This window comes from Haliaeetus leucocephalus, unplaced genomic scaffold (genome assembly GCF_000737465.1).
Source record: "Haliaeetus leucocephalus isolate CR32 unplaced genomic scaffold, Haliaeetus_leucocephalus-4.0 Scaffold273, whole genome shotgun sequence".
NCBI classification, from domain to species: Eukaryota; Metazoa; Chordata; class Aves; order Accipitriformes; family Accipitridae; genus Haliaeetus; species Haliaeetus leucocephalus.
The window spans coordinates 1,417,858-1,445,233 of NW_010972709.1; the positions used below are offsets into that span (position 1 = coordinate 1,417,858).

At 49.7% G+C, this 27,376-nt stretch overlaps 2 protein-coding genes across 4 annotated transcripts; both read right to left on the bottom strand.

The window, feature by feature from the left end:
• Nucleotides 1-1,368: 1,368 nt before the first annotated feature.
• Nucleotides 1,369-12,035, bottom strand: LOC104832989 (sodium-dependent lysophosphatidylcholine symporter 1-B-like). Of its 3 annotated transcripts, XR_774486.1 has the most exons (10): nucleotides 9,158-12,035; nucleotides 8,871-8,990; nucleotides 8,423-8,547; nucleotides 7,616-7,748; nucleotides 7,106-7,184; nucleotides 6,533-6,690; nucleotides 6,321-6,411; nucleotides 5,936-6,149; nucleotides 5,647-5,768; nucleotides 5,478-5,532 (listed from the first exon to the last, which is right to left on the bottom strand). XR_774486.1 is itself a non-coding variant. In XM_010569435.1 (9 exons), exons 2-8 carry the CDS (start codon nucleotides 8,925-8,927, stop codon nucleotides 2,800-2,802), a joined length of 687 nt encoding a protein of 228 aa, XP_010567737.1. In that variant the 5' UTR covers nucleotides 8,928-8,990; nucleotides 9,158-12,035; the 3' UTR covers nucleotides 1,369-1,504; nucleotides 2,783-2,799. The 3 variants fall into 3 exon arrangements, 2 of the variants coding, with proteins under 2 accessions (XP_010567737.1, XP_010567736.1); XM_010569435.1 differs by lacking the exons at nucleotides 5,478-5,532; nucleotides 5,647-5,768; nucleotides 5,936-6,149; ... (1 more) ...; nucleotides 6,533-6,690; nucleotides 7,106-7,184 and adding exons at nucleotides 1,369-1,504; nucleotides 2,783-2,830; nucleotides 3,521-3,664; nucleotides 4,136-4,248; nucleotides 5,202-5,285; XM_010569434.1 differs by lacking the exon at nucleotides 5,478-5,532 and having other exon boundaries at nucleotides 5,636-5,768.
• Nucleotides 12,036-19,992: 7,957 nt separating this feature from the next.
• NSFL1C (NSFL1 (p97) cofactor (p47)) lies at nucleotides 19,993-27,161 on the bottom strand. Its single transcript, XM_010569436.1, has 9 exons — nucleotides 27,035-27,161; nucleotides 26,248-26,345; nucleotides 25,183-25,257; nucleotides 23,914-24,079; nucleotides 23,476-23,568; nucleotides 22,735-22,844; nucleotides 22,149-22,286; nucleotides 21,465-21,629; nucleotides 19,993-20,397 (listed from the first exon to the last, which is right to left on the bottom strand). Exons 1-9 carry the CDS (start codon nucleotides 27,134-27,136, stop codon nucleotides 20,235-20,237), a joined length of 1,110 nt encoding a protein of 369 aa, XP_010567738.1. The 5' UTR covers nucleotides 27,137-27,161; the 3' UTR covers nucleotides 19,993-20,234.
• Nucleotides 27,162-27,376: the final 215 nt, after the last annotated feature.

Sequence of the window (27,376 nt, forward strand, 5' to 3'; positions counted from 1 at the left end):
TGCCTAAATTGAGAGTGTTGGGCACATGCAATGACAGCAGCCAGGGAGCAGATAAGGTGCTGTGTTACAGATCTGTGTTAATGCTGCTCACCATGCTGGCAGAGGTCAGCACCAGCCCCAGGTTTCCGAAGAAGACACACAGGTTTGAACGATTCCACGCTCAAAAGGACTTTATTCTGGGAACAACAGCAACTACTTTCTTTTTTGGTCGGGGAAAAGAAAAAAAAAAAAAAAAAGAATCCCTCCAGGCACAGCATTTTTTGCCTCAAAGCGTCCTATTTCCTTACTTCAAGGAGATGAACTTGAGTGTCCACAAGGGAACAGAGAAGTTCCAAGGACAGCCAAGAGACTAATAAAAAGCCAGTATTCTCAGCAAGTGCATTAAAATGGGACACACGAGGAGGAGACTCTTAAAATAACAGATAATGGGATGAAGCAAGTTTTAATTGCTTCTATTCCTTGCTTGCATCTTTTAAATCCTGAAATACCAAGGATGTGTTTTCTTCCTTGATGCCATAGCATAATTTTTATGTTAAAGCTGCAACACACCTGTCAGCAGGGCAGATGTGTGAGGCCCAGAGTCAAGATGAAAAATAAAAGGGGAGAAAAAGGGGCACGCTCTTATCCCTCCTGATTATTGCTATCTTGGTGAAGGGCTGGGCCTGCTCTCCCTACAAGGGCCAGCGATAAACAAGGATCTGAAAGGGGAAAATAGTGCTCAATGTATGCCTACGCTAGATCCCTTACCACGCTGGCGCAGGCACACTTGCACAAGTCAGGCACTGCGGCTCTCGCCCTGGGTGGGGTGTTTTGGGTTTTTTTTTTTACTCCCTGGCATAACCTGCTGATTTTACCATCAAGCAAGGGCACTGCAACAACCAGTACTTCAACAGGGGCGAGGAGCTTGGCCAGGTTTGACCACCCCTTGCTGCTCAGGGTCCACCTGGTCAAGACCCAGGAAAGGTTCCGGTCAGATTGTGGTTTCTAAATTCTGGAGAAAGCACAAAGGCTTAAAAATAAGTGAATTCTGCCCAAACTGCTCTTTGCCCTCTGGATCGTCTGCTGGCAGAACTTGCAAAATAAGAAACACCAAGAGGGAAAAGCGTGACCATTCAGATTTAATGCTGTAAAAAATAAACAGGACATTATTTGATATACACAAGCACCACCCCAGGCAGCAGTGGGGCTGGCAGGCACCATGCATGCCAGCAGCAGCTCCCTGCCTTGCACTGGGTCTGGTCCCGCTCTGCAGCAGCCCATGGCCCATAGCTCCAGATCAAGCCCACTCCTCTGTCCTAAGGGGTGCCTGCCTTTGGACATAATTCATGCTTTCGGCAGGATTTGAAATTCTCAGCAATCAGAGTGTTTCCTCGACGCTCAAAGGCACTTGCTTGTTCGTAAATCCAGAGGCAGCAAGGCTGAAAGCAGCACCGTGGCAGAGGGCAGTGCATCCCAACACCTGACCGCAGCCTTAGTCAGGCAATCCCAAGGAACATCCTTCACACTTCAGAAAACAAGACAACAAAAAAAGAAAAAGAGAGGGGGAAAGAAAAGGAGGCCTTTTGTGCATCTGAGAAATTGTTCTGAATCTGGACTGCTGCGACGATCCTGCAGGTGCCCTGACGCAGCTCTAAAACACAATCTCCGCCATTGATCACAAAGTTGCACCGCAAGACTTAAGGCTTCAAATTAATTCAGCACACAACTGGGGAGTAATTTGCTCAGATCCTGCCAGTGTGCACCAGACTGGAGAGCTGCAAGGTCAACCAACGGTCAGATACAGCTCTAGCCCTAAAAATAACCAGCCTCACTCTCTGCCTCTGCACAAGGCTGAACACAGCTGAGGGCAACCAGCCACGAGATGGCTGATTTCTCCTCTTTTCGCCCTGCTGTCCCCTCACTGTTGCCAGGAGAGATGTGGGGGTGCCGAGCAGCTCTGGCAAGATGCTGCTGTGGGAGATCTAGCTATGGGCTACGATTTAAAAGCGACTCAGCTCTTCTTGACATTCATTTGACACTTCTGCTGTAACCTCCCAAGCTGGCAAAAGACAGGACAAGCTGCCAGAACCCTCCCCAGCTGCCTGACCGGAGGCAGTGCAGCCCGTTCCCGTGGCCTCTTGCATGGAGAAGCTCCTGGTTTCCCAGAAGTGACTCAGCTAACAAGGCCCAGGCAGACGGACAGAGCTGGCTTCCACCACCTTGCTGCCAGGTGTCATTGTATCTGCACATGCTTTAAAACACCGCTGGCTTGAACTTCACCCTTGTTCAATGAAATTCTAAACCTTTCCCTGTGAAGGGGCAGTCTAAGTACAGGGGCATGCACTATCTCGGCAGTATTCTCCCTAAAAACCGGTCAAAAATAGTTTCCTTTCAAAAACAATCCCTGTGTTCTTTTGTGCATGCTTTCCCACAAGGTTAAGTGGCACCTCCACACGCCAGTGTGTGTGAGCACTGCTCTGGGGCTGGCAGGGGCCTTTCCTCCCTAGCATTGCAGTCTCTCCCAGAAGGAGAGCATGGATCTGCCTTGCCCAGATCTGTCAGGACCTGCCAAAAGACTGGCGAGGCCAACCCCGGGAGAAAGCAGCTCTGGTGAGGTGGCAGGGCTGGGGCTGCAGCAGGACCCCCTCCCTGTCCCATGCCTGCCAGCTGGGAGAGGGAAAGGGTCAGGATGCAAAACAGGCCTTTGGGACAGGGAACAGAAAACAACAGGAAGCAATGACTTTCCCTGACAGCAGCACATCCTGACAGCACAGCAAATCCGCGTCCTTCCCGATGAACTCACCCACTTCAGCCCTGGGTTTATTCTCGGCTGCCGCACTGTACCTGATGTCTGTTAAAAGGAACAAGAACACTCATGAAATCTGACGTGAAGTCAGCAGTCCCCAAAATACCCTGAAGCCCTTTGGGAAATGCACCCCTTGAGAGGATTGTAGCCCAACCAAGGGGAGCTGGACTGGACACATGCAGTCCCTTCCCCGTACAACATTTCTGTGTCAGGCTAGGACCAAGGCAGACACCCAGAATAATGCTAGGTGACCCAGCTCCTTCAAGGAGCTTGAATTTACCCCATTGCCTCCATCTCCATCCTCATCTGCTTCCTCCTCTCCTCATCAATGGGATGAAGGAGGAAGATGATAATGGCAATGAGCAGCAGGCTTATTGGGATTGGGGCCATAAGAAGCTGCAGAGCGAGGATGACGGAGTGGTTGTGCGTACAGTCTCCAGCATGGTAACCTGCAAAACTAAAGAGGAGAATGGTTTTCCTTCCCCCAGCCCCACTGGGCCACTGCAGAAAGGCAAGTAGGCACATCTGTTGCTCTCCTCTAGAGTCTGGTATCGGAGGCCCAGTTTTGGGGAATTCCCACTCCTTTCTGCTCCTCTTGCTCCCAGTAGATGTTGGAAAGGCAAATTTGGATACCCCTGTGACTCATTCCAGCATCTCCTATCAACACTGGAAAACAGTAGTGGGAAGTGCCTGTGCTGGGCTGACAAAATAGGGGAGGTAGTGTTTGGGGCTTACTGTAAACTCAGCGTCGATACCCCCACGGCAAGGCCACCTGCAAACTTGTTGAAGAAGACGTAAAATGAGTAGAAGAGAGCCTCCAGGTTGAGGCAGCTGGGGTTCCTCAGCATGAAGTCGTCCACCGTATCTGGCAGCATGGACCTGGCGACAGACAGCCCCACATACACATTGGTGACACCCACGCCAGCGCCAGCTGAACTCAGCTGTAGCTGCTCCCAGGCCTCTCCAGGAAGCAGAGAGAGAGAGAGAAACCCCTTGCAGAACCCCACTCTGGAGACCGTTTTTTGCTGGTCCTCTGCCTTAGGCAAACAGGGCAGAGAGTGTCTTACAAAGAGGGTGTGGCAGCTGCTTCAGAAAAAGAGAAGAAAAACAGTGCCTTGCGCAATGACTGGCATCCTGCTGCCGAACCCGAACGCAGACTGAACGATGCTGCTGGGGGGACTGTGAATCACATCCACGTCCCTTCCCAGTCCCACCTCTACATGTCCCTCTGCAGCCCAAAAGCTGCTCTATTGAACAAACGGGCAGCCTTGGCACGTCACGGGTGGTGCTTTCCCAACAGCCTTCCCCTCCTCTCTGCCTGGGAAGTGGCTCAGAGGTGCCTCTGCTCACCATGGTAAAAGGTAGAGCACAGCCATGCTGCAGCCTGCCACGATCACCAGGAAGATGAAGGCCAGGAAGTTGTGCATCACCTGGGTGATGGCTACCAGGGCTGGGATGATCAGCTGCAGTGGTGAGAGGAAGAGGAAAACCAAAAGCATATGCAATATGCACCCTTTCTGCTGCTCACAGGCAGCTTGCACCCATCTGCCCAACTAAAGGCCACACTGCCCCCTTGCCCACACATTGATTTTATAAACAGAACTGCTTCTGTCCCCTGTGCAGTGCAGTGTGGAGGTGCTGGACAGGCTGACACTGGCAGCAAAACCTTCCTCATGGGTAAAGAAGGGATAGTTATGGAGGGCAATGGAGCTGAGTGGTTAAACTGGAAAACTGGATCTACTATGGCTGTGCCCAGTATCTGTGAGGAAGGCATCTGAAGATAGATCCTCCATGGGATTTGAGCACCTTATTCTGCAAAATGCCAAATGGGATTTCTTTGCTGACCTGCAGAGCCAGGGACGTGTATCTGATGAGCAGGCTGTTTCCCAGCCACTGCCAAGCATGGTGCACAGCCCTTCCTTCCCTCCCCATGCCTCTTACGGAGCTAGATGGCAGAACTTGCATCAAGCATGCAAGATCCTGGAGCAGGACAGAGGCCGCAGGATGATGTCTGTGTGTGCACATCACACTGGTGCATTGGTACAGCATCTGATCACACGCTGCTCACCAGATCTGCAGCCATGGAGTCTCAGAGCCCAAGCCCTTGATTGAGTGATGCTGCGAAAAATCATTTCCCCACTATCCCAGGGTTGGTCTCTCAGCCTCTCTGCACCTTACTGCAAAGCTCTGCAAAGCCATGGCCACTGATACCAGCAGTGGCCAGGCACAAGGAAGCGCAGGGCTGCCATGAACTACTGGCTTAACTCCTGGTCATCCGCAGTGCAGAGGACACCATACTCAGGGCCACCCTTAGCTGCCAGCCAGCTCTTCTACTGAGACACCATGAGTGGCTGGGGGCAAGGCTGTCCCCTCACAGGGCTTCTCAATCCACAGCCACAACCACAGGCAAACTCACCGCCAGGCCCAGTGACGCTGCTGTTTTCTTTCCAAATCTCCCCAAAAACCACTGCCAAAAGGGAATAGAGAGGGAAGCTGTGACCTGAGGAGAGAACCAAAGGGGAGTCTCTGTCTGGGTGATGTCCTTGCTGATGGGCAGAAACAGCAGCACATGACTCTATAAGGCTGAGCTGCTCATGTTCGCGGGCTGGGGTGACCCAGGGATCAACCCCTCCATGAGGAAGTTCTGCCTGGGGCTCACTTACCAACATGATAAGCACTAAATGCTGGAACTTCCCGGCCAGCCCTGCGGCATGAGTACAGAAGAAGGCAAAGATCCCCTGTGTGATCTGGGAAAGCAACATGGAGATGTTCCTGGCTGGGGGTCCCAAGTTCACTGTCTGGATAACTTGCCCGGACATCTCATCCCTCAAGCTCTCCTCCTGCCATGGCAGGTCTCGCACCTGAAAGGCCAGGGACGCAAAGAGGAAGCCACACAGCAGTTGGGTGTAGGGCTTGTGTCCCACAATCATCCTCAGGCAGCTGGCAAAGGGCAGCTCAACCTTCCCCAGGGGGCTGAGGGGCCCTGAGAGGAGAGAGAGCAGGGCTAGCACTGGAGCTGCCAGAACAAACATGATGGGGTGGGACGCACAGGGGGATTGCACCGCTACGTCTGGGGTGCAGCTCAGCTGGGTGAGGATCTGTCGGAGTCTGATGTCTTGGTGCAGAGACAACAGCCGTGGTGTCAACTACAGGCAGGATTTTGCCTCTTTGCACTGCGCACTCGGGCTGGCCTGCGTAGCTCTGCAGGTTGTGTGTTGGCGAGACCTGCTCCATGTGAAGCAGTGAGCTGCGGACCCTGTCCCAGGCCCACGGCTCCCCACAGGATCTCCCAGGCAGCTGGAGCCTTCCTTCCTCCAGAGCATCTCCCCTCTCCTCTGCGGTATCAAGATGATGCCAGCACAAACTGAGGAGGGTCTCAGTATCCAAGTATGTGCTGTGTTTCTGAGCTCCACACCCAGAGAACCATCCCCACATAGGTGCCCAGCTCCCTCTGCCTCACACCTTCCTCTGCAACCCCATCCTCACCATCCGCTGCCACTGGGAACCCTCCAAACTGCAGCTAAATGGACCTTACCAGGCTCTTCCCTGACTCCGAAGATGAGAATCAGACAGGACAGGCAATAGATTGATCCCAGGACCAGGGATGCAAATACATAGGCCCTACGCTGGAAAATGAGAGACAGTGCACAGTGACAATGCGGGTAACACACACAGAGCTGGCAGCACAGCCAGCGGAGCCGGCCCCAGAGCTTACGGGAGGAGCAGGGCAGACAGGCCAGCCCTTACAATGTTCTCCAGCGAGTCCGTGAGGCTGTAGGTGCTGGTGTTGGGCAGGGTCTCATTTGACACGTAACAGCTGTTCATCATGCGAGCATGGTAGCTGCCCACAATCTGCCCCTGGATTCCTGACCCAAGAAGCGTGCTGAACACCTCCATCCCCATTCCTGCCAGGATGACCAGGAGAGAAACCTCAGTCCCACTCCCTGGCTGATGGGACACATCCCTCAGGGTAAGAAACCAGCTTTGGCAATGGAATTGGAGGTACCCACATCCAGAGCTGCCCCAGAAGAGACCTGCTATTTCTACCTGCTCTGATTTTTTCCCTTAGCTCCAGCAGTAAATGCTCTAATATTTGGAACTAATAAATCTGGGTTCTGAGTCCCCTAGGGATGATACAGATCTAAGAAATGTTTCTGCAGGTAAATTCTTTGCAGAAGATGACTGGTTTCATATCCCTGGTTTATCCTATCCACTCTGCAGCCTGTTCAGAGCCAGAGAGAGGAACTTATTCACCTCTACTCCAGGGAGGGTCTCCCAGGAATGCAGGCAGACTGGGGTTGTAGGGGCACAGATACTTACTGTAGGCAGTGGCCGAGTCACGGTCTCTTTGGGTTCCTCCCAGGAACATTGTCAGGGAAGAGTACGGCACGTGGTGGCACTAAGGAGAGCACAGTTCAAACACAGCTCCAGCTGCTGCTTCCCTGATTTGCTGGTCATGACCCCCCTCGTCCCTACACACAGCAGATAATGTTGCCTTCTGTGCCACCCCTGCACACAGGTGGCTTTTCACCCTCTTCTTCTGTGATTTGCTCTGCTCCCACAATACAGTGATGGAGAAGTTTGCATCACCATATACAGGCAGCCCACCCAAATCCCCAGCATTAAAATGCACCACCCCATCTCACCATCCCTGCAGGGATGGTCTGCGCATCCTGCATCCCTCACTGCTCTTCAGCTAGAGCTCTCCTAGACTCTGCTCCAGGTCCCTTCCTGCAGCGGCTGGGACTCCCCAGCTGACCGTGCCCCTGTCCCTTGCCATATAGGATGGTGTGTAAGACAGTCAGCCCCAGGCGGCACCATGTTCCTTACAGTCATGCAAGTCTGGAAGAAGCTGTACATCAACAGGTACCACAGGAATTTCAGGGAGGTGGGGGTGGCATCCGAGAGAGTGGACCACATCATGCAGTAGCAGACCACCCCAAATGGCATGGAGCATGCGATCCTGGGGAGGAAGAAGAGCTGGTCAGATGCAACCCTCAGATAAGGTGGTCACGCTTCTCATTGCACAAGCTGAGCTATGTAGCACAACCTCTTCCCTAGCTTCCAGACAACAGCCCAGCTACTGCAAGATCAAGATCTGTGCGAGGAAGCAGCTTTGCTCCACTGAGTGTCCATCAGTCAGGCTGAAGGGGCTAAACACAAACACTGAGAGAAAAACTAATGTCTAAGTTGTCCAATATTTCTTATTCTCTTAATTACTTCAAGTCCTTGCCCTGCAGCAGAACCTTGGGGCAGCGGTACCCCTCTTACATGCAAGATCTGCCCGTGGTTAGAGCCTGGTGGAGAGCTCATGGCACAGCTGACTACTAAACTCTGTATATGCCACCACACAGGACTCTCAGAGCACCAAACCCCACAGCCTCAAAAACTCAAGGCCCCAGAGAAACAGCAAGCGTTCCAGTTTGCAGTACATTCCTCCTTTTTCATTGCAATGACATATGGACCCCACTGCAAGTTATGTTATCTTTAGTGTCCTTGTGATGTTAAAGTTTTGTAATTCTCCGTAAGCCACAATCACATTAAACTCCCAGTGAGACATCCCAGCTGTCTCCTTGTGCTAGCACTGAAGGAATTTGAGTCCAAAGACCATCCTGAGGCTCCAGCCCAGACACTCACCATGGGACCAGCTTGCCATATTTTCTCCTTGGGCTCTTGCTGACCAGGAAGCCAACAGCAGGGTCAGTAACTGCATCCCAGGCTCTTCCAAGGAAAATGATCAAAGAGACATGGAATGGCTCCAGCTGGGGGGAAATGGAAACCACAGCTTGAAAGGGAAAGAAGTCCTGGCGAAAAGCTGCGAGCAGTCAGCATGATGCAGCTCGCTCTAGCCAACATTTCATCTGCATCCCCTGGAGACCACTCCAAGCATTGAAATGGCACGGAAACATCTCCTGCACGCCCACCACCAATGCTTACATCATGAAATTTTGATCCAGTTTGAATGCCTAATTCTGATGAGCATTTCCAAGTGCTTTGGCTACCCACCAAACTCTACCCTCACCCCAGTCTGCTGACCTTATGCTAAGCCCATTTGCAGATAACCCCATCTCATGTGGCCACTCACCTGCACAACATCCAATAGGAAGATTTGGAGGAAAAACCCAAGGGCGTTGCCTGTCATCTGGTAGGGAATGCCCCCAACAGCATAGCAAACCTTTCTGCAGAGTGGCAGTCCTGGCTTCTCCTGCAGTCGAGACACCAGGGAACAAACCCACCTGAGAAATGATACGCACCTCTGGCTGACAGCTAACCTCCAGCCACTGCTTATCCCAACCGCTGGGTTCTCCGAGGCCCATTTAAACCTTGAGTCATATCATAACCCCCACACACACTCACCCATGACACACATACCTGTCCTTTGGCTGGACATCACTCCACCTGATACAGACAAGCAAGGTGGTCATGGCAATTGGGGTGCTGTAGGGTGCTTCCCCATCTGCTGGTAATTTTGGTGGGTCAGGGTGCAGTGCTTCCTACACACGACCTGCCCTTGGGCAGCAGCCTGGCTCCTGAGGTCCTGCTCAGTGGTGTTTCATATTCTTCATAAGTCTTCAGGGTCTCTTGCACAGCAGTTTCGAGGGGTTGGGCATGCCGACAGTCTGTCTCCTTGCTCCAGCCCTCATCCCCTCCTTGACCAGCCAAAGCCCCAAGGCAAGAGCTGATCAGCAGCCATCTGTCTCATTTGCTTGTCTTGAGCTTGTCGTGTCACCAGGGCCACATCCCTGGCATTTCACCTTGATTCTCCTCAGAGGCATGTTTGCATGAGATCACAGACTGCTAACGTAAATGAGATGCGTATCTAATGCCAGAGACAGAGCTATCAGCTGAGCTGGTCTAACGTTGCCCTTTCCTATTCTATTGAGCCACAATTCAGTGGTTCAAGGTCTTTAATATTAAAAAGTACAAACTGCATCAGGCTTAAAGTGACTGTAACGCAGGCAGTCCAAGAAGAGAGACTGCAAAGGCCAGAACCCAGAGGATTTCTATAGATCAACAGGGGAAGCACAAGGAGCGTTTCAGCGCACAGGAAAAGGGCTGATGGCAAAGCCTCTATTTTATTTGGATGTGGTTAGCTTTAGTAAATACTGTACCAAGCCTCAAGTACCTGGCAAGTTCCCAGAGGCAACCTACAGCACTGACTTCCTCACAGCCCTGAAATGAACTTGCTGTCTAGCACGATACACCTCTACATCACACAAGACCAAGAGTATACTGCAGAATATGGGGTAAGACCACATAGAAAGCAGAGGCCTGGAGACTGGGGCTGACCTCCCATCTCAGCACAGGCTGCCTTGGATGGGGCAGCTTGCTTGGGGCTAACACACTAACACGCTTGTCAGCATCTTGGGTTCCTGGTCTACACCACGTTTTGGCTTGCTCGATCACTGAGCAGCTCCAGCGCAGCTCGGAGTGCAGCAGGTGGGTTGCTGTCCTGCAACCAAAAAATACACAGCCCTTTCTGGAAAGATGCAGAAGGCTCCCCGGCTCACACGGGGCAGACGGCCATCCCAGGCAAAGCGCCTGGTCCAGACATGGCTATAAAAGGCTGCGAGCTCCTCCAGGAAGAGCTCTGCAGAAGAGCAGGGAGTGAGGAGGGATGAACACTTGGCATGGAGGCAGCTGTGCAAGAGGCTGGCCTGAGCTCAGGACAGACTGCAGGGTCACATCGACAGCTGGGTAACAGGGAAATCAAGTTGGGGATTGCTTCAAACTCTCACTTGCCCTCATCTCCTGTGGGATGAGGTGGCAACCTGCTGGTTGGTTCCCCCGTCTGTTTGGGCTGGAGATGGCTTGCTGTGCCGCTAACATCAGTTGAGTTGACAGTCACCCTTGAGGGATGACAGACCTTCATTGTAACGGTACTAGGGAGCAGCTTCTGAAAACAGAGGCACAATCCCAAAAAGCAGCATTCCAGAAGGCACTGAGCGCGTTTCCCTCATGCAGCGATTAGCAGTAACTCCTCCACAGCCCACGCCATGGAAAAACCACTGACGCTGCTGTGCCCACCAGGCTGGAGGGCCCAGCCTCTTCCTGCACATCCAGGGGAGCAGAGGGCCTGCTTTCCCTGTGCCAGGTAACCACAGCAGCCTGCTTGTGCCTCTCAGCTTCTGGTCCCACTTTACTTTCTGCCTTTTACAGCACACAGCGAGAGTCAGGTCCCTTGTATTTCAAATTGCAGACCAACCTTGTCCTGCAGGGATGGCTGAAGCATTAGGCTTGTACCACCACCGAGGAGCACTTACTCACACAACATATTGTTTCCACAGCAGTTCTGTTTCTAAAATTACAAAGGCATCTCTCTTGGCTGTAAGGTTTTGTGGCAGCTTTTGTTCCCTTTATGCTCTCAGCAGGTAGGACAGCACTCTGCACGTCTCTGCCTACTTCACTTGAAAGTCAGCAACAACAACAAAATGCAGAGCCTTGCTTTAACAATGTGTTCTTGAGCTTGAGTCATAAACACTTCGAAACACCCCCACAGCCTGCGGCTGCTCGATCCGGGTAGGCTCTGTGTGGGTGTGCGCACTTGTGAGGTTTAGTGTGCACATGTGAAATGCATTTCTGCATGTGACAAAAAAACCACCCTAGGACACTGGTCTTACCGTTCTGCAGACCACTCTCCTCTGTGGGATTGCTCCTTCTTGGGTTAACCTGTGCAGCTCAGCATCTTCGTTACCACTTGGAAGCATGACTGCAGACATGACCGTGTCCTTCAGCGGCACGTGGTGGGGAAACAGAAGCTTCCTTACCCAGGATGAGGAAGAAGTTGCCTTGTACGTCAAAGAGCACACCGCAGGCGCAGATCAGAGCTAGGTGGAGATTTGACAAGTGAAAATACAACATCTGTGGGGACCCACAGGGAGCTGATGGAGGAGAAATGACCGGCCCTGTAGGAGGAGCGTGGCCAGACCCTGCCCATGGAGGCAGGAAATCTGGCAGGGCTCACAGTGCAGCAAGTACTTGGGGCAGTAGCTTCCAGGCTCTCTGCAGTCCAGCGGATAAATCTGATGCTCTTCAAAGGTGAAGTTGGGTCCAGTGCTTCCTCCCCATCCCAGAGCTGCTGCTGCCACACTGAGATGTTAGGGGTGTGGAGAAGTCCTTTGCCTGAGCTCCAGACCACCGCAGGAACACTCTTGAGCCACCCCAGGACTCCCGCCTCGCCACCAGCAACCAACAGCTGCAAAGAACCAGCGTGCGAAACCTGGAGCGGACAACCAAAGTGGCTGGAGCAGCCAGGGAGCAGGCAGCAGGACAGGCAGGTTCTTGCCCCGGGTCACTCCCTGGCAAAGCCCCTCTCTCCCAAGGCAGCCCAGGAAGACCAGGAGCCCAGCTCTGGCTCCTTTTTCAGGGCTGTGGAAAGCCCCTGCCCCTTTACTTTGCCCTCTCCTTAATGAGCGCAAGGTGTTGGCACAGCCCTAGCCCAGGACAATGTCAGTGAGAGTAGGAGGCATGGGATACATTTTCCTTTCTCTGTTAAGGGAGATCTGCAATTATCAACCTCTTTCAGTCTGTGAGCTCCTGAGAGATCTTCCATGGCAATGCAGACCCCACACAGTATGTTTTAGTGTGGTGACAAGAAACGTGCTTTTCTTAGTCCCCTTTCACAGACCCTTCACAGCCCATAGAGCCGAGCAGTCTCAGTATCACAAACCAAAAATTACTCCCACATTAAGAGCGGTAGGAGCCCAGTTACTCAGCGCTGGCTGTGTGGGAGCAGCTGAGCTCCCAAGGCAGCGGTGCTCACAGCACGCAGCCCGTCACTGTTACAAGCACTTGGCAAAGCAAAGGCAGAGGGAGAAATTGGCTTCAGAGGACAGAAGGCACACAGCAAAAGGCTGGCAGGAAAGGGATCGCACTGCCACTCTGCCCGCTAATCATCTGCTTGGCACATCTAGTCTCATCAGGCAGCTCTTTAAAAACAGGCTTCTCTAGCTAGATCAAACTCAGTCTCCGAAACCGAACTCATATGCAGCAGCTGGGGCAGAACACCACAGGCAAAACCTTCTCCCTGCTCTCCTCCCAGGTTGCCAGGACCCACTGGGTGTGTTAAACCCATGTTAGTGTCTCTGTACCACCACCCATACCCAAGGAGAACACAGGCACTCATTCTGCAAGGTTCATCACAACACTGTTAGAAAAATGTGTCATCTTCAGCCCAGCCTTGCCTTGTCCAGTGGGGGTTAATCTAAAAAAACCCTTGAATTTTGCAGGCTGAGTCAGAACTTGGTTAATAAGCCACAGTACAACTGAGTCAGCAGCATCTCTCTTCACTGCTATTTTACTGACATCCCAGATAACAAATATCACTCACGCTGGACCACAGCCAGTGCAGTGGGAGCCAAATCCCTGTCTCCCACCAGCATATCTAAGCATACATCTCTATAAGAAAGCAAAATACATCTCTCCCCACCCAAGAGGAAAGGGGAAACTCAAAAGGAAATATAAAAAACTGATTTTTATTTTTTTTCTAGGCCATTTTGTACCCACTCATCACACACAATTACGTTTGCACAGACACAAGATACCTTTGGAAATTGTACTCAGCACTTAATCCTCTGGCTCTTTGGCACTCATTTACTCTCCAGGTACAAATAGCTGCATTTTCTGCTCACAGACTAGAAAGCCAACAGATGACCAACAGTTACCTCCCAGAGTAGCTGTGTAGCTCTCGCTCCCTGGCTAGTTCAGTGCACAATTATCTTCAACACAGGAAAGCTTTATTTCTGCTCTCTCAGATCCTCCCAAAGGCTTTTGTCATGTTGCTCAGTGCCTTACAGAAGACAGCATCGCCCGTTGGCTCTAGACAGGATGTCACGATTGCTAGTGCAGCATGGGGAGCTCTCAGCCCTCTGCACAAGAGCGGGGTTCAGCTTTGTGCTGGAAAGGCAGATTTCAATGAAAAGCACCAATCTCAGTATTAATCACTGCTATACACTGGGCTACTTGCTGCAAGCAATGAGCTTTCTAATAACACCTTGTGCCAAGGCCTGAAATCCAACCAAACCAGCTCACTGTACACTGCGCACACCAAGGGTCTGGAACAAAAGGACAATGCCTCTTCCATCACTACACTGATCTTTTGCTATCAATTGCTTAGAAATAGGTTTTGAAAGAATAAGGAAAGCACTCAGCAACACTCCAGCTACAGCCATTTTTCTGTTGCGCAAATACTCAGCAAAAGGCTCAGAGAAGCCAAAGCTTTGCAGTTTAAGAAACAAGGTCATGTTGGAGTTGACTGACTGCAAAGGAAAGGTCCCTCCCCAGAACCCCCTTCTCCGCTGCAGAAGCATGAGATCTTATCTCTCAAGGCAGCCCAGGGCCCAGGAATGCATGATACAAACAACTCCAAGCCATGCTAGCTGAACAGCTTTTCTCAGGGTACTATGACCTAGAGACGGGTGGCTCAGGCAAGGGAGCCCCATGGAAAAAAAAAAAAAAAAAAAAAAAGAAGTCTAAAGCCAGCAAATGGGAATTTTTTGGCACAGAAGCAAGTGGCAGCATTTGGATACGTTCCACTAGCAAGTCCTCTGAAGGTTTACCCCTCCTTGACTGCTCTAAGCACAGCCAGCGGCTCTCATGTTCCCCTTAGCACAGCTGCCTTCTCTTGGTGGAACAGGAGTCGTGACTTCAACAGCCACCAAGATGGATGAGAAAAGAGAGGAAGGGCTGTTGCTACTGTAGGCCCTGTAAGCCAATAAAGAGTTAATTTAATGAAGAGTCATGAAATGTACCTGAGTAAATAAGAACATCTGGAATCTATTCAGGAACTCCCAGCGCTGGGACAGACAGGCTCAGTGCAGACAAGACAGAACAGCAAATAAGATAAGCATTTAGGAATGTAGTAAATAAGTCAGAAAATGATAAATTAGTAAATCGAGAGGTGCTTGACACAGGAGCTGTTCAACTGCCAAAGATGTGGGCCTGTTGCATAATTACTATTATACTACTCTCTGTAGAAGTGTGTAATTGGGAAACGTGGGACTTGTTTGGAAAAACTTTTGCTAACAGGTAACTAGAAAGGATTTATCTTCCTCTTTCTGTTGAACTCTGCAGGATCCTTGCTGACAGCCAGCCCAATCACCTGGCCAGCAGCTGCAATAAGCTGCTACAGTTTTGGTTTAGACAGTGTGCGTTTGCTGCTTACTTGTTCCATCAGTGTTGCTGTAGGAGCCCACTTAGCACTTTGGCAGCAGCCAACATATGAAAGTCCCCAAGCAGTCTGCAGTGACACACACTCCACCAGCTCCCAGAGCCACTCACCGCCATCGTGCCTGCTGTGTATGTTTATGCCACGTGGTACAGCATGTGCATTATTTACCAGAGCAAGAAGGAGACTTGCAGCTGAACTCTCATCAACTAGCTTTAGGCTCTTTTCCTTCCTAAAGTAAACCTGCCTAAAACACACCACAAAAGCTGGCACGGTGATCACACCTCATTAACAAGGACTGTAGGTGAGGAGACCCAGCTCTGCACAATTCAGCAAGCCAGTGTACATGCAATGGCTAATTCCCTTTGCACCAGGCAGAGCACTGATGCATACATTCATTGCTGCTGTGCCTGAAGGACAGGTACAGAAGCACATGGCTTGGAGAAGCCTGGTCTGAGTCTCCAAGCGTAAGAGGAGCTGAAAGGCTTTTCTTTCATCGGGGATGCAGCTGGGTCACCAGAAAAGCACACCTGGCAGCAGGCATGGCCAAGAACCGCAGGCTCCAGCTTCCCAGCTCTGCCTCAAGTGACTGTCGGACACACTTCCTTGGCAGTTGTTTATCATACAAGTGGCAATGGAAACCCACAACCTGATAAGAAAAACAACTTTGTTGCTTAATTGAATCTGTCATTTAAAATTACCAGTCTCCATCTATAAACATTCTGGTTCACCAATAGAAACAAGACCATTTAGAAGTGGTAAGGGGGTAGCGCACTCTTGCTTTCACAACGTAGCAGTTCTTCACACAGGCTTACCTAGAACAGCAAACTTCTGAAGAGATGCCAGCTCCTGCCCAAGGATTAACGCAGGTATCACAGGTCCTCCCCTCGTGGTGGTGGGCTTTGAAGAAACCCATAAGCATCTTGTTCTACATGACTATGACAACAATCCCCTAAGCCAGTTTTCTGCTGTAGCTACAGGGTCAGAAGAAACATCAACTCAAGGTCCTTTTTCTTGATAACAAAGGATCTGTAAAGCAGTGCTGCTTTCAAAAGAAAACCCTCCTGACTGAACTTCCGAGGAGCATCCCAGGAGCACAATGACATCCTTTTAATCATTCCTCTAAATAAAGACACCAGAGAGCTGAAGACCCACCCAAGAAGCAGCCATGGCATGAAGGTCACTTTCTCCTTCTGGAAAGAATTAGTGTTGTCCAGCAATAAGGAGCAAAGACTAAATTAAATATAACTGATTATAACCAAAGGCAACAAGAAAAAAAAAATTAGGCCAAAATTTACAGTCATCCTCTTGTAGCTGCAGGTGTACCCACTGAGATTTCTTGCTCCCTATCTGTTGTCGCTGCTTCCATTTATCTGCTGGCTGAGCTACCTGAGTTTTGTGCCAAAACAAGCCAACCAACTAGCTGCTTTGTGCTGTTAACATTGTTTTACCTCAACAGGCAGCTGAAGGTACAGCTACACCTAGAAATGGATGTTCCTACACCAGGATCACTGAAAAACTACTTGACCAAAGGCACTGGGATAGCAGAACCTCCTGAGGCAAGCAGACCACTGACCATGCAAGAAACATGGACCAGGAAACATCCCATGGCAAAAGCAGCATTACAGAAGGGAGGTAAAATTCCCAGGAAATGGTGCAAAACGCTATCAGAAAACACAGGAACTAAATCTTAGCAACGAGGACATGTGAAAAGGAAGAAGAGGAAACAATGAACTGCATACAAAGGAAAAAAAATCCAAGTCTCACAATTACCTATCTGAGGAAGAGAAAACCGTTAAACTACAGCACTTGGAGAAAAACACGCTGATACAGTGAAAGACATCAGCCCCAGACAGCACAGCACAGTTGTAAAGCTGGGCTGTACCTTATCATACAGAAATTGAAAAGAAGCGAGTTTTCACATGAGATGTGGAGCACTGCCTTAGCACCAGTGTGTGAAAGACCAGGAAGACAGGCAAGACTCCCCTGTGAAGGGAACGATCAGAGAAAAAAGGAAAATTTCAAAGTGAAACACTTCTCTGGGCAAGGAGAAAAAGACACTTTTTCCACAGGCGTAAATGTCAGTTTTAGAAAAGTCCAATCTCAGACTATGACTCTGTTAGAACAAAGAAATGGAATGATAAAGGAAGGGGATTTTATTAAAGTCCAATAAGCTTGCTAACAACCATCACAAACTATAGGAGTGTCAGAAATGAGCATTTACCTTCCTGCAGGGGCATGGCAAACACCAAAGAGCTGCACAAGTGACAAGGAAGGTGATTTTCATTACAAAATCAAGGTGTCTCCTTCCACTACCCACCTTTTTCCTGTTTGGTTTTTTTTTATCCCTTCCCCGTTAATTAGCTTGGCTGTCATTTTTGCTTTATAGCTTATTTTATAGTGAAATGTTCCACCAGCTCCCAGAAGACGACAGTTACATACAGGAGATTGCATGTACATTGCTTCCAGTTTGTCCTACAGGCTCTTTTGTCAACTTTGGAAGAAGACACGCCTATCTTGGATATCACTTCAGTGCTCCACTCCGGCACACTTCAGATAGCCTGGCGGCAGGGCAGAGCTGATCCTGCTCACCAGGAGATAAGGACTGCTCATTACTTACAAAAACAAAAACCAAGAAAAGAACCAGAGGAAGGATGAGTCGGCAGCGGTATCCCAGAAGGGCTCACAGACACACAGCAGCACAAGGTGCAGCTCCTGCACACAGCAGGAGCTGGCAGAATTTCTCAGCTGGAGTCTTCAGGGTGGAGAGTGGCTTCTCTGCAGTACTGCCACCCTCCGGCTCAGGGGGAAAATTCGCTTTTCCTAGCACAGAAGCGTCTCTGAGCCCAGTGCCCCACTGAATTTATCACCTTTCCATGCCACTGGCAAGGAGAGAGCTGGGAGGAAACCTGGATATGAAACTTCCCATCGGCAAGCAGAACCCTTGAGGTCAGCAGCTAGATGAGCTGCTGTCTAGCTGCCAACCCTCATTTAATTTGGGGGCACCAACGTGTCCAGCTCATCCAGCCAAAGACTATGGACACCAGCTAGTCACCACCTCAGTCCTCTGATGCCACTGGCTTAGCAAGGCAGAAGCAGGAGACAAGTAATTTGTACTCCTTCTGTTAGATAAACTTTCTTTCTGGCTCTAGGGGCGCATGCTGGCCAGACTCTGGAAGGTGTTGTCCCAGGTCCCCAAAATGGCACATGTGGAAAAGATCACGATACAAGAACATCCTCTGATGAGCAATTAAAATGAGTGACTTCGCACAAGACAGTTGTGGCTATATTTAGGTCTGAGGGAAATTACCTTTCTGAATTCTCTCTGGACTGTTTCATAGAGTTTACTAAGTGGTCATAATATGCAACATCAAGTGATGCAGGCAGGCAAACCCCAAGTTCACCTGTCAGAAAAGATCTTTAAAAATGCTGCTGAGATTTTTAATCTCATTTAGCTGAAGACAGCTCAGCACTGGGAAGCCTGCTTGCAGAGCAACCCAAAGCAGTAAGAGTAGACATCCGCATGCACATCATCCAAAATATGAGAACAGATGGTAGCCACTATTAGAAAGGGTCAAACGCTGTTTTCCTATTTTGCGGCCTTTTAATGGTAATTTTCACAATAATTTACAAATTTGTTGTTACGCACATTATATATCCATTTAGTAATGAAAAATGTAAGTTAATTCAGCTCTCAGTTGAGAAACTGTTGTAAAAATGCCCTTGCTAAGGTCTGGTATCTACTCCCACAGTTTTGTATTAATACAGCCAGCCAAGCGAGTTTCTCATGCTGAACCTGTCCAACCTGCTGGCCCTCCCCCAGCCTGCACTTCCCTACAGCTTGTTCTCTGCTCGCACCAAGGTGAGGACCTGGAAGCTTCAGAGTGATGAGGGGGGTGGACTTACAGCACAACAGCAGCCGCAGGGCTCCAGCGTGACTAAGGCAGGAAGCGGATGGCGTGCTCCAACCCTTCGCACGGCAGCAATCCAGCCTCTCTCAAAGGGATACCGCTGGGCGCAGGGCAGCTCCCAGTTAGCCGATGTCTGGAGGCCCACTGTTCAGCACAGCTCCGAGTTCTGCACCGAAGCCCAGGGCTTAGGATAGCAAGCATGCTGTGGGTCGGTGCAAAGTGCCGTGGCACAACGCTATATGGCAACTCGTGCGCGTGACGCTACACCAGAGCTACCAGTCCCTCATGTCTAGGCATAACAAATTCACCTGCAGGATTCTGTTCAAAGGAAAATAAAATATGGAGACCTGAGCCCAAAACATTAACAGCAGAACAGACCAAAGCTGGAGAATTCCAGGTGTTCAGTTATGTTAGTCCTCAGCAGAGGAGAGGAAATAAATCAAAGGGTACTACAGCCTTGAGTTTTTCCACCTGAGCTGCTTCCATCCTCTCAATAATTCACCTCTTAAAATAAAACTTGCTTTCCAGTAAGACAGACTCTGTTTGCCCTTTCAGTCACTTCAAGCTGATTGAGCTTTGTGCCTTCTTGGAAAGAAAAAGTCAGCAGCAGGGTTTCTCAGAGAAATGCAATACAGCAAATTAGAACTGCAGTCAGTCTGGACTGCTGCAGAAAGTGCAGGCAGAGCAGGTGGGTACTGCAGTGAATGCCCCTAAGAGTTCTGCTGAGGGAAGGGAAGTCAGGACTTTCTCTCCAGAAAAGCCCAAGAAGAGTGTTAAACCTTGCACCTGCACACACACATCAGTTTTCCCCACACTGAGCAACAGCTGTTTCACAAAACTTCCCCCACTATGCTTTTACAGTAATGTAACCATTATCCTGACAATCAGATCACCCATTCTCATATAGTTTGTATTTAATGTGTGAAAACAAAGGGAGTACTTTGCAGCAGTCCCTGGAGGAGAGGGAAGAGCAAAAAGATTGTGATGAGCAGTCAGTTGGCAATGGTCAGAAACTGCTCCCTGGGACCTCCCTTCCCCCTCACCTTCCTCCCCTCTAAAGAGCGCATTAACGCAATCCACAAAGGTAACTGAACTCTCGTGGGAGAATTTGTGGCACAATAGGCTGCAGCTCCTTTCAAAATGGATTCGTTTCATTTATTTATTTTGAAGTCCACTGATCATCATCACAAAAAAAACAAAAAACAAAAAAAAACCATGGGAAATGCAACTAAAGAGAAAAAAAGTCCAACCAAGACCTAAGAACCCAGAGCTACGAGTAGATGTGAGCCCGTGTTGCACAGCACAGGTGCACACACAGGACGAGACGACACATGCGCGCTGCAGGCAGGCGTGTGGCGAGAGGTGGGTTCCTTTATGTTAACCGCTGAACAATGACAGCATTGAGCAGGTTGGCTTCCTTCAGGGTTTGGTTCTCATCAGTCAGCTCTTTATTTGGGAAGGTGGTCATGAGGACGAAACTGGTGGCAGCCATTGCTGGCCGAGCATCTACTATGAAGAGTCGGATGTCACGGATCCTGTCCAAAGGGATCAAACACACAAGGGTGATCCTGTTACTAAATATCCTGTAAAAAACGCATGGCAACAGCCTAAATTCACCCTTTCCAGAGCATGCAACCCTGCAGTCGCTGCTCTTGTTTTTCAGCTAACAGTAGAGGCCACAGCCAGACAATTCTGATTTAACCTACTCCTCCGTAGGTTCCCATTCAGTGAAAATAACACAAGCTGCTTTATAAGCTAAAGACTTACACCTAGATGTTCTTTTACACTGCCCAATGGGAATGTTTGTGTTGTCAGGTGACTAGTTGAAATTGAAAGCTTCTGAATCCTTCAACATGAACAGATTAACAAATTGCTTGACACTAGCTGCTATAAGTGACTGAGCTCATCACACGCAGCATAAATCTAGATGATCTCAACTCCCAAGAGCAGCCAAAACAGTGACACTGGATCTATTTCCTGCACCCGATTGTAGAAGAAGGTTTTTGTAACTTTTTGCATCATGCTTGATTCTCTTCTAGAAACTGGAGGAATGAGTATAAACAAATGGCCACACTCTCTGAGATCAAGTAGGTGAGAAGGACTTCGGGAGAGAAGTCTAACGAAGCAGCAGGGTATATAAGCCACCTTTACTTGTCCAAGGGAACTGAACTGCTGTAAGAGCACTCCTTGGTGCTCCATTCAGCCCAGGGAACAGCCCAGTAGAAAAGTCTGAACTGAGAGTCAGAATAACTAAACCAAGTTCCTAATTATCTGACAGTTGCTAAAGCCCTTAGAAGAGATTCAGCTTTTTATAGGTGACGTTAAGAAGAATTCTGCTGATAATACTGAAGGTCCCAGGTGCAGTATCACTGGCTATAATCTATCACTAATCACTATTTGGAAAGCAAATCCTACCCTTCCAACAGTTAACGACTGCCTTAAGACCCCACAATAACTTTATTCCTATTCACCTATATAGAAGGATCCCCAGAGCTCCCTTTAGCAGGCTAGCCAGGATTTTAACATCTGCTCCACCTGTGCAGTTTGCAGTGTCATTCGGGCCTTCCCAATTAGTAACCTGTGTTTCCTGTCGCGTTTGTACCTGTGATTGTGGTTAAACTTCTGGACCAGTCGCCCACCATCAGCAAGCCGGATTTGGATGTTGGTGATGGGCTCCGACTCATCAATAGCGATGGCAGAACTGGCTTTGGCTTCATTCTCTGCCTGCTGGGCTGGTGAGCTGGTGCCCATCACCTGGGGCACAGTGCTGAGAACAGGGAGACACAAGGCGAGCTGTTAAAACCAAATGACTCACCTGGCTGCAGGGTGCCAGGAGTCAGGCAGTGAGCTTATCGCCTGCTGGGCCCAACTACCAGGGTTCCTAGTCAAGAGACACCAATGCAAGTTGGAATTGAGAATTTAGGAGTCTGCTAGTCAGCAGGAACTTGTCTAGGACTTCACCTCTGCCATCTCCCTCTGCAGCACTGCATCACAGGTCTTCACACACCCACAGGAACAGGGGCAGTGTAACTTGGAAACACTGCTTCTATGTGACATGTCATGGTGGTTCCAAACCAGGGATCCGCCTCCTGCCACAGAAAGGCTGAGCCATCTCACAGTACACGCCAGTAAACCTAGTTTCCTCTCTTAGAGGAACACCTCACACACTGCAGGTACCAAGTGCCTTTTCTTCAGAAAGATGAATCAAAAGGCTCAACCCAGCAAAACTCTCAAAGTGACTCTCTCACATCACACACATAGCAAACCAGCGCTGCTGTCTTCTTACCTGCCCAGCTTCTGTCCTTCTCCAGTAAAAGCTTTGAAGACACTTTTAGGTTTCACATACTCCTCATCACGGTGATCCTCCATATCCAGGTTCACTTGTCCACCCCGTGCTAACCTGCGCAGCTCTGCCGGGACTTCCCTGCAAAGAGAGTGTCCTAAGGCAGCTGCCTGAAGAAGCAAGTCAAGAAAGTGCAGAGAAAAAGTGCCAGCCACAGCCCTCTAGAATTTCAGGAATCACGGTGAGCCCTTGCTTAATTAACAGGGCAGATGCACACCTCCCCACTAACAGACACAAATTAAAGGTTACTTTTCCCTGGCCCTCACCTGGAGTGACACGATGCAACAGAAATCCTCAGCCCAAATACGAAAGTCTTCACTTCAAACTCTCAAGGCCCCACACAAACCAAAGCCACTTCCCACTTATTTGAAGTAAATGTTCAAATCTGCCCTCCCATAGTTTCCACATTAAGAATCTAGCTCTTTTAAGAAAGCTCAGGTGAAATGTGCCATTGATTCAGCATCCTGGATTCCACAAAGGCTTGTGTTTCAGAAAACAGCTATTCTTTCTCTCCCTTCTCGCTACATACCCTCTGCGGATATCATCAAGAAACTGGGCATTGGACGGATCCTGGTAGCTCCTCAGTTCTCCGCTATCCAGACTGAATCCACTCTTCCAGAGCTTCAGTACAACATGCACCTGCAGCAGCCCACAAACAACAGTCAGCCTCACTGAAGCATCTTAGTAAGAACAATAACCGGACGCAAAGTGAAAAGTTCCTGACCAGCAGAGGAATTTCAAGGTGCACAAAATGTTCCAGCCAGGTTCCTCTGGGCTGAGGCAAAAACCCAAAGCACTCATGCATCAATTGCTAGAGGGTGGCACCACAGACCCCTTTCTGATAAATATGGTTGAAGACCCAAGAGCGTGCTAGACAAGGAGCCTAAACCAAGCTCCCACCACAGCCTAGATGGGTATTTGCTCACAAGCCAAGCACAAGAGAGTCTTGCATTGATGCTGCTAGCTCCGCATCTCTTCAATGGATAAAGAAGCATTAACTACCCAGTGCTCTTTGCGCACTATTTTTCGCAATCTGCCCTTCTAAGGAACACTCAGATTCTTAATTAAAAGATCATCAAAAAACTGCTTACGCAAGACCCAAGCATCTATTATTTTCTAATCAGGAATCCCACGAGAAGCAGGATTTACCATACTTCCATCCTCTTGAATTTCTATCAAGCTTTATAACTCTCAGGGCTTGCGAGCTGTGTAGCTACAGCAGAGAAATCCCTCAGGTGACATCTATAAAACAGAACAGAGAGATACTCACGTCCTGAGCAGAGTTCTGTCTCCTCTCTCCTGCCACATAAGCAGACTCCTCCTCTGGAGTAGCCCCGAGGCGATACCCTCCCCCTGCGAAAGGCTGCAAGAGAGAGGGACAGGCAACGAGGTTATAGAGTGACACAAACCCAAGACAGCTTGCTTCCCTTTCCCCAACAACGTTATGGATGAACAGGGGGGCTTCACGGCATCAGCAACATCTATTGTCCTGCAGGCACAGTGACCAGCTTGAACAAGTTAATAAATACGGCACAAGAAAGCTGCTTTTCTTGCCACTGTGACACACGAATTGGAGCTGCACTAAGACAGAAGTCCAGACTTAGCTGCCCTTTTAAGGTTATTCCAGGACTCCACAGTACCAAACAGCTGTCACAGTGGGAGCCTTAAGTGAAACAGGGAACAGAAGGAAGAACTCAACACTCCTCACTTTAGGCTTGCTAGTCTCGCCACCGCTCTTGGCCGTCCGATCAACCGCCACTGCACCGTGCTCCTTTGCTCCTTTGAACAGATCCTCCACCAGTTCGTTGGGACTCTTCTTCCTCGGAGGACCAACGATCTGCTGTCCACTTCTCTCTGAGCCACCGGCATAAAACCTAACAGAAAGCACATGGCTTCTGGGTAAGACTGGACCACTGCTTCTCCAGGAGACGCACGTGACAGGACCCAGCAGTTTTATATCAGGATTCAGTTCATTTTTGTCCAACTTGCATGTACAAATATTAGCTACTACCAGTGGATCTCCTGTAGCCACTTACAAGTTCCTGTAAAATTATCCATTGATCAACAGGAATAAAGTGATAACAACTCTCTCAGCCCTAGCAAGAGAAACAGTCCAGACTGACAAGGCTCAGTTTCGAATGCTATACTACCATGCTGAACAAGACTTCCAGCACGTCTCTGACCTGTCAGATGGAAGAAAATGGGCAACATCTAACAGGTATTTTGAGGGAAGGCACATGTCTGTGCCACACTGAAAGATCACCACACACAGGACAGATCTAAATGGGAAGCAATGAACACACGGTGAAGTGCAATTAAGCACTTCTGGAAGATCAGGTTTATTAGCTTCCAGATGGCTCATAACACATACAGAGCAAGCTCACATCTGTTTGCAGAAGACCACACAGCCTACCTAGACTGAGCCACCTTAAGATACATCAGTTCCATTCAATTTACCTTGCCTGTTAACCTTAAGGGTATTTAACTACTTACAGCTGACATCGTAGACAGCTTTCCCACTAGTACACCATGTTCCCATTGGAAAGGGGACCTACATTTTAATTTCCACCTCCACACTCCATTACATTACCCTTAAGCAGCACTTAAAAAACCAAACCAAAACAAAAAAACCAAACCAAAACACCCAGCCAACCCCCCCCCCAAAACCCAGGCAGAAAGAAAAGCAATCCCTGCATTATTCCCACATTTCTGTTCTCTACGGACATAACTGATGATCTGGGCTTTTTCCTATTCTTAACCTCGGGCTTCCACATCCTACTTTAGGCTTTCAACAGCACAATTCAGCAATGAAAACTGGTGTTTATACAGCCATGTACAGACTTTGCACTGACCAACCTTACCGGGTCAAATCTGAGATTTCTCAATACAGGAATTTTGTATCGACTTAAATCTGCTTTTTAAAAAAACACTGTACACAAGTGGCAAGCCATCACACAGTTTTTAACTGAAAACTTACCGCTGTCCCTCCTCCTCTTCATCATCCTCCTCCTGCGCATGAACAAGGTCTCTAAACGATGTTACTCTGTGGTCACTGCAAAAGTCAATTGGAGAAGTACGTCAGCCTCATGACGCGTTTCAACAACGTGAGCAAAAGCTCCTGAACACAGCAGTTAGGTTGACCCTGTTCTACTTTCAGGGTCTGATTCATTACTCTATGAAGTGACAGGTCAGCACTGGTGTAACTGAGTGGTAAACTGAGCTCTTGGACCTCTCTGCCAACCACACCAAAGAGAAAACTGGAGTGGGGGCACTGGAGGAGGCTCACATAGCAGCTGCAGCCACAGAAAAAGCAGCGGGTCTTCAGTCTTCTTTGCTCATGTACTGGATTTTGTTGCTTCTTCCAAAGAGCCACCACTTCTGAACCTGCACAAGCACAGGTTTCTCTTCCAGGCCCCAGGACAGTCCAGCCTCCACGTCCTTCCCCTCTTGTTTTTTCTGCCAAGGCTGTTAGTTGTGATCCAAACTGAAGCAGGGTTCTTCTGCAATATGGACTTTATTCACCAAAGCCTGAACAGAGAGCACTTTTCCTTCAGGATATAGTCAGTAACTCCTTCTCTTTAAAACTGGATAGTATTTCCCTACCGCACAAGGATTTGGTAAGGCAAAAGTAACCTCCTTTGGTAAAAAGCTCGACTTCATCAGATCAGGTGTCACACAAAATTAGAAAATATTTTTCCTGTGGAGATACAATCTGCTCAAATGAAAGTGTCACCAACTGATTGTCTTCTAACCTCAAAAGACAAATCAAGTTTTTCCTGAGCAATGAAGCAAGTTGTCCTAACTGATCTTTGGATTAGTTGTGCCATAACATCTGAGCTTGTGATGTATAAATGCTGAGGTTTTCACAATTTCTAGAGAGGTATATTAGGTGAAGCAGACCTAAACGCAGAACTATTTCTCCTGAAAATTAACATACACCAGTACTTTAGACAGAGCTTGCGCTTTTACACAAGTAGTTTTCACTGTCAGGTTTACAAGTTGCCGATAAACAGATCGGCCTGAGCTGAAGCTCCCTCCTCACCTGGCTGCAGTGCCTCTGGATATAGAGCTGGGTGTCGGCTGGGGAAGAGTCAGAATGTCCTCATCACCCCCGTCCTCGTAGAAACTGGCAAGCGCAATCTGGAAAGGAACACCACAGGAGCTTTTCAGGGTGAGAGCAAAAATGGCAAAACCACACCCAAATAACATACAGACATTTCATGTAATTTCCCTCTTTGGAGGTCCTAGCAAAGATGAGGCTTTGCCAGCTTCTGACATTTGGCTTTGTCGTGGTAGGACACTCACCGCTACAGGTATGCCAGAGCAACTCACCCTTATTCTGCAATATTTCTACAGGGGTTGTGCTAAAATTACTGTTTTGAAACAGTTGCTTTTGTGACATCCGTGAGTAGACTTGGAGATTCACACAGCCGGATCGTTTGAGGGGGATGGGAGACAGGAGCAGGTCAAAGTGGTGGCCGATCTCCCCCTTAATTTGGGGGTGCCGGGACTGCTGCTGAAAGTACAAACGCTGAAGCACTAACAACCGCACGAGCGTTCAAGGAAAACCCACGGAAACCCGGCAAAACCCAGAACCCCCCCCCGACCCCGCTTCTTCGCCCCGTTCTAGAAATTAACTATGTTCAAATTAACGAGAGAACCAGGACGGGCTTCGGCCCCAACCAGCCCCCGGACCCGCGGCACCGGCGGAGACCGACCCTTGCGGGCCGGGGACTCGGGAGCGGCCGCCGGGCGAGGCCTTGAACCTGCAGGAGACCGAGCTCCCGGTCCAACGCTCCCGCCGCCGACGGGGAGGACGACGGGGCTACCTGGAGATCCCAACCGGCGGACTCCAGGAAGAAACGCGCTCGCTCCTCCTCGACGCCGGTCACGGCCACGAACTCCCTCAGCGCCTCCTCCCTGTCCGCCATCTTGCCGCGGTGCAGCGCCTAAACCCCGCCGGGGCCCGCGCCAGCCCCGCCCCTCCCCGCCCCTCCGTGTGCGCCGCCAAACGCTACCGGCTGGAAACACCTAGGAGCGACCCGCCCCGCTCTGCTCTCGGCACAGCGACCCCTGGCGGCCCGGCGGTGCGATGCGCCGAGCGCCGGGCGTGCAGCGCCGAGCACCGCGATGCGAAACGCCGAGCCCCGGGACGGGCACCCCCCCCCCCC

Coding starts and splice junctions, on each gene's coding strand:
- LOC104832989 (XM_010569434.1), bottom strand. CDS start 8,927: ATGACAGGCAACGCCCTTGGGTTTTTCCTCCAAATCTTCCTATTGGAT. Junction 8,548..8,870: donor TCCTATTGGATGTTGTGCAG/GTGAGTGGCCAC, acceptor ATTTCCCCCCAG/CTGGAGCCATTCCATGTCTC. Junction 6,691..7,105: donor TGACTCGGCCACTGCCTACA/GTAAGTATCTGT, acceptor TCATCCTGGCAG/GAATGGGGATGGAGGTGTTC.
- NSFL1C (XM_010569436.1), bottom strand. CDS start 27,136: ATGGCGGACAGGGAGGAGGCGCTGAGGGAGTTCGTGGCCGTGACCGGC. Junction 23,569..23,913: donor GCGAGACTAGCAAGCCTAAA/GTGAGGAGTGTT, acceptor TCTCTCTTGCAG/CCTTTCGCAGGGGGAGGGTA. Junction 22,287..22,734: donor CTTGATGATATCCGCAGAGG/GTATGTAGCGAG, acceptor CTCTCTTTGCAG/GGAAGTCCCGGCAGAGCTGC.